A 6,489-nucleotide genomic window follows, 5' to 3' on the forward strand; every position below is an offset into this window, starting at 1 on the left:
AGTTGGAATCCATGATTTTCTAGAGGACTATAAAACTACTTGAAACACATTCACTACAGGTAATTAACTATAAGCAAGCATGCTATCAGCAAAGCTGAGATTCATTATATGAAGCTCAACCCCTATACTGGAAGAGAGAAAACATGTCAGTGGTAAGAGAACAATTAAAAAAAACCAACCACTTTAGTGTTCTCATCTTTTGACTCCCAGTATGTGCAGGAATGTCTCTTAAATTCTCTGGCATGTCTAGTTAGTATTTTAACAGAGTAAGAAATTACATGCTACTCCGTTGCCCCTTCAAAATGTTTTCCAGGCAGTTGTGAAAATGGGAACACTGCTCAGTCTTATTGTTAGGAGCTCAACTCAACAGCTATACTACCAGTAGGAAAAAAGGTATCTCAACGGCACACTGTAGCTACAGAGACCATCCACACACACCTTATACAAATGTCATAAATCACAGAGCAGCACAAGGGGTTGCAGCTGCCATTAAAAAAAAAAATAATGCATCCTCAGCTACATTTCCCTGCTTAACATGCTGGATTCTCCTGAGAAACCTTACTCAGTTTGCAATCTTAGGCCATCAAAGCAACAGAAAACATCACTACTACCACCAATGTCACTATCTGTTTAGATAAGGATCTTTTTACTCTCATCAAGGAAAAAAGGAATATCACTATCAGACAGAGCAGCTCTTTTTAGACTTGACTAGCAGCAGTAGAAACGTCCAGTCTTCATTACTTGCATCTTCTAATAGAAGTTCTACAAGGGATACCATGTGCTAATAATCAAATGATATAGGTATTGTCCTTCCCAGTGTAAGTTCTTTACAAGTTTTAATTAAGAAGATCATTTTAGTATTTATTTTCAAATAAACCTGTTAGCCATATAAACTATATGTGATTGCCCTGGATTTCAATAAACTAACAGATTCTAAAAAAAAATAGTATGTAACTATAGTTTATTAAGATGATTTCTTCTTGTCTAGAAGTTAATTATTTAAAGCCAAAAACTGAGCATCTGGCCCCATCCCAAACCAAAGATTTCTCTCTCAGTGAAAAAGTGCCATCTTCCTGAGGGTACTGTCTGTCTGCATTGTAATTCTTCCTGTCAAACAGTAGGTTTGTTTTTGTTTTTTTTAGATAAGTGTATGATCAGGTAAAGGCAGTACTTAAGTGTAAAGCTGACAAGCAATACGTTGTTTCATATATACTCAATTTGGGGCACATTCAGAGTTCTACAAAGATACTGACACACAGCTTATTATTGAAGGACATGTAAGAATCAGAAAAATCTAACAGCAAAGCCCTTGTAATTAAGAGGTATGTCTGATTCCTTCTGGAAGACTATGATTAGTCTGACTGTCTCATTTTCCTTCAGTTCCTAGCAGCGTATTGCAGACATTGCCCTTTGCATGTTCAACATGATTTGTTAATGTTACTGAAAACAATGTCTAGGACTAACCTTAGTCTCTGTTTATAATAGTCGTGATCTCCATCATCTTTCCACCTCTTTACTTTGCGTTTCCCCAGTGTATGTTCTTCTTCCTCAGAGCTTGGAAGGAAGTCAGCATCATCTTCAGCTTCTTTCAAATCTCTCTTCACCACGTATTTTCTTTTTCTTGAAAAATTCCTGAGTTCATAATCAGAATCATCCCCAGCAGGAGAAGATGCCTGCTCTGCCTCCTCTTCTGCTGCTTCTGGATCAAAGAGCTCATCAGGTACATACTCAGACTCTCCACTATCATCATTCTGCTCATGCCTGAACTTCCTGGCCTCAGAATATTTCTTTTCTTTTGGAATCTCTGCCTTTGGTTGAATCTGAAGGGCATGCTTCTGAAGCTTTCTCATGCATTTTTTTAAGCGTTTATCTGTTTTTGACAGGGCTTTACCCTCTTTTTTCTTTGTAGTAGATGCAGGAGCTACGCGCTGAACATTTTTGGCTTGTGCTTTCTTCTTTGCTTTTTTGTGAAGGGCTAACTTCTTTCTTTCATATGACAGTTGAGCTTGGTCTGCTAAGTACTTCTCAAAATCAGATGTTTCATTTAGCATTAATCGTCGTGGCTTCCTCTCTGGCTTCTGAGGTATTTTAGTTCCAAATGGAGTCATCTGCCCAGTACGAATAAGCTCTTCCCACTCTGTTTCCTGAGCTGGCATAAGCATACTGCCAAGACATGATGGACCAGGTTCTACAACAAAAAATCAGAACGCCTTTAACACCTTCAGAATAACTCAAACACAGGAACAAGGGTCTTTTGTACACCCCCTTATGCTTTACATGCATTCGGTTCAGTTTTCATATACAACTTAGAAGACCAAATTATCATCACACACAATACTTGGAGCTCCAAGAAGGCAAAACAACAACAACAACAAGTAGTAGAAGTTACATGGACATTTTTTGCCTTCTAACTACTTTTCAGACTTCATATAGGAAATACTGCACATACTATCAAAATACAAATAGTTCTGAAACAATGCAGAGCAGAAAGAACAACCATATACAGTCCCCTATGGCACACGAACTCTGACTCCTATGCTGTCAATTCAACCCATGTCACCATGTCCAGGGCAAGAAACCATTGTGTTCCCACTTGCAGAAACATCACCCATTTCTAATTTATTTTTGATTTTTTCAATCCTACACATAAGATTGAAATTTGACATACCCACTACCAGGACGGACACAAATCTTACCGAACATACAAAAGACTGTCTTCCCACATTTAAAGTAAAAAAAAAACCAAAACAAACCAAAAACAAACACACAAAAAAGAAAACAAACACAAACAAACAAAACCAAACCAACCAACCAACCCACTCACCCAAAAAAAAAACCAAAACAAAACACAATCTTCCTAGTCTAAAATACTAATATTCAGATTATGACTTTAAAAGTCAGATACCTGCACAGCATCTTGGCATAGAAGAGCCAATTGCAGTTAAACTGCATACATAGTTACTATATACATATTAATACAAACTATAATTGGCATTTGAAACCAGAGAGGGGAAAAGCTCTTAAATTCAGGAGGCTAAAGAGGAATTTCAGCCAGAAACTTATTATTAGGGCCCAAAATTTCAAGACAGCTGTACCAGAATTACCCACATGGCATGCTACTGTATATGGTTCCACTTACAAGCACTGTGTTTAGCACCAAAATACATTATAACAAGTAATGCCAATACATCAGGCACAAAACTCTTCTCTCTCCACTTCCTTAGTTTTTCAAACTACTGGAACTGCTCAATGCCACTTCTTCTGTCTTGGGCTCCCCATTCACTTTGCAGTTACATTTCATCACATTGTGTGCCTGAGTTTTTCTGCATGAACCGACTCAACGAAAAAGGATTAAAGATATTTTTCTACTAAGAAAAGTTTACTGAGGTTTTGACTCTTGTATGTTTTGTTGAGTCAGGACAGAAGCACGAGTTCTGTGAGACCTGGAATTTACTCCAGCCACACCTGCAGTGGACGAATAGCACAAGTTTACACCTCTGCAAACAACAATATAAGCCAAAGGTGATGTGCAGATGTCAATGAGGTCCAAACTTGCCCTGCAGAATACTGCAGATTAGTGACTGTGGCCAAGACACAGCCAAGCTGGAGTTATAAAACCCAAACTTGGCTTGCAGAGAGTAGTGAGAAAGAAAACCTAGTAATATACTGACAGAACAAACATCCTGCTTTGGCTGAAGCTTTATTTTTTTACTTTTTTTTTTTAAATCACAGTGAAGTCTGAAAAAGAGAAGCACGTCCCCCTTCCATTAGTAGTGATACTTCCCAACAGTAAGAAAAACCAATTTTGTTAATGTTGATTGATAGCACCCAGCATATAAAATGTAATTCAATCATGATGTTAGTCATCTTTATCAAATTAGCTGTGAAAAAGTGTTAGGATTTCCAATTTATTAAGCCCAACACTCTAATGTGCCTCAGCCATCCCTGAGTTGAACATGGATTAATACCTATTTTTTTTAAACTTCCCACGTGAATATGCCAAGATCTGCAATTCTGCAGGTGCAGAGAGTAACTGTTCTCAACTCTCCTCTTGAAAACAAACCACAGAAATTGATTTCCTTATTGGCAAAGATCTTGCAAACTAGCTTCAAACAAAAAAAAAAAAGGCATTACATGTAAGTAGAACAGAACTTTCAGCCTTCTCCCATACCTTCATCTTCCTCGAATTCAGTCTCATTTACTTGATCAAGAATCCCTGTTCCACCAAGAATTGCTTGGAGGCGCTTTTGTTTTGCTTTGATCTTCTTTAGCTGTTGTTCCTTGAATGACAAGTAGATACAGAATTTATTTTTTAATCTTGTTCAGGAACTTGCTATCCTTTTAAACAAGACTTAAATTACTACATTTCCAGGATTTTCTACCAGGTACCACATACTTAAGTGTTCACAGTATTGCACTTAAAAAAAGTGAAAAAAAGGTCACAATACCTGTAGGGCTCCAACCCACAGAACATACACAACTTTGTGTGTACAATCATCTTATGTGTACAGGAAGATCATATTGTTTATACATAAAAATTCCACGTGCATGTTACACTTTTTTACGTGCATCTTTTGAAGTCATTTTGTAAATGTGTCAATTCTAGTTAAGGAAGGTCATCAAGCACATTAGTGAGATTCACAGAGAACATCAAAATATTTGTTCTTGATTTGTAAGACTGGGTTAATAGGCCACGAAAAACAGATGTAAGATTTAGTAAGATTCAAATATCATCCCAGAAATTTTGGATTTTTTTTTTTTTTTTTAGAAAGAAACTGAAGTTGTAGATCAGTTTATCATCCTAATATATGCTTGCACACAGTTAATTCAGGAGTGGTCACAGATAACTTAACAGCAAACACTACAAAGTGAAAAAAATCAGCACTGCAGATGTTTTAACAAGCATAGTTCATTACTGCTATGAAAATAATTCATAGCTAGCCCTTCTGTTACACCTTTTATTTGACTGTAATATCCTCAACTGTATATTTACTAGTGATGTTGTGGTTCCTTAGTGTTGCTAATTTTCATTTATGAAACAAGAAGTTCCAGACAGTAAAACAAATACATAGGCAAGGTAACTTTCCACATTTGTAACTCCATTCTTTGGAAATACTTCCTTCTCCAAGGAGGCACATACTTTAGTAAAAATCAAGTTCATGGCAAAATGAGCAAATTTATTTTTTTTTCTTTTTGGTGAAGAACAATTTCACTACCCTGCCCATGTCTTCATGTAGCACTTTTCAAACCACAAAGTATATTCATATATTGTACATCATATTATCTCTTGTGTATGCACCACTAGCCTTGCTACCAGTGTACTTTATATCATAAAACACCACCTATATGATAGATCTAAGGAAATAGTTGTCTTGTACCAGTCATTAATTTCCCTATTTGTCTCAATAATGGAAGAATTCAGTTGTCTTACAAAACTTAAAAAAAAAAAAATTCAAATGAAGGAGTACCTAAAGGCACTTCTCCATGCAAAAGTAGCTCAAAACCACCTTTAAATACACTGCCTGCCTCCAAAACATTTTTGAGGTTATTAGGACTACTTCCACAGATCGTAGTTTTCATACAGGGATTTGTTCTTCTACTTCAAGGACTGTTAGAGATGGCTAACAATGAAATCACAATGAGGTTTGGACTTTCCTTGCAACTAACACTTGTGTGTACTACTTCAAGTACTATGAAAACAAGCAGAGTACAGTGTCCAATTACACGACCGCTCACAGTGGCAAGGCTGGTTCAGTGTAGTTCTTCCCAGCTACTTGTTCTCAGTCCTGTACTGTTCAGTACTGTCCCCTTCACCCTCCTAATTGGCCAAATGGTGAGCACAGTGTGATGCAAGTTGCTGAAATGATCAAGGTTAAAAAAATCCAAACAGCTGAATGAGTTCCTATTCACAGCTGTCTAGGTCTATTGCTTATGTTACCCTGATGCCTGCTAGATGGCTCTACAAACTCCTTTAACTTACTCCTCTGGCAGAAAAAAGCTGGAGCAGTTTCTGCCAAATGAGTGAGTTAAAATGGCTCATGGAAAGGAATGATGTGTACTGATACAAGAAAGATACAGACAGTGAAAGAGGATCAAGGAAAGGAAGGTAGGGAATGAAGACAAGGGGAACTGAGATTTAGGTCAACTACTGAATCAAGCCCCAACAATGCTTTGCTAATTCTCCAAATACTACTGGGAGTGATTTAATGAAATTAATGCAAATCAGTCTTTTGAGCAGGTCCTGGAACTCCAGTTTTATAGCTTATGAAACTCAGAATAAAAAAATAAAATAATAATAATAAAAAATAAAATTCAGCTCTCACTTTCACATCTTTGAATTAGTTATTTACAATTTTTGGTAGAAAATGAAACCATCTAAAAAGAATGAACAGGAGCAGTAGACAGACTCTGAACTACATAATTAAGCAAGATTTATATCACCTAATCCAAACCTTAAGCCAAAATTAAAAACTAAGCATTGTCAGCAGG

The 6,489-nt window shown here is 36.8% G+C and overlaps 1 protein-coding gene across 1 annotated transcript in view; it reads right to left on the bottom strand.

Moving 5' to 3' along the window:
• Positions 1 to 1,464: 1,464 nt before the first annotated feature.
• The window catches only part of LOC103775308 (DNA excision repair protein ERCC-6), a gene marked incomplete at its 3' end in the record, with an annotated part of 8,026 nt that continues 3,001 nt past the window's right edge, over positions 1,465 to 6,489 (bottom strand). The window contains exons 3-4 of the mRNA XM_008942754.1: positions 4,172 to 4,280; positions 1,465 to 2,188 (exon numbers count right to left, since the gene is read on the bottom strand). Of these exons, the coding sequence (XP_008941002.1) occupies positions 1,465 to 2,188; positions 4,172 to 4,280 (833 nt within the window). The remainder of the gene's footprint in view (positions 2,189 to 4,171; positions 4,281 to 6,489) is intronic.

Source organism: Merops nubicus, unplaced genomic scaffold (assembly GCF_000691845.1).
Source record: "Merops nubicus isolate BGI_N331 unplaced genomic scaffold, ASM69184v1 scaffold31856, whole genome shotgun sequence".
In the NCBI taxonomy this organism is placed as follows: Eukaryota; Metazoa; Chordata; class Aves; order Coraciiformes; family Meropidae; genus Merops; species Merops nubicus.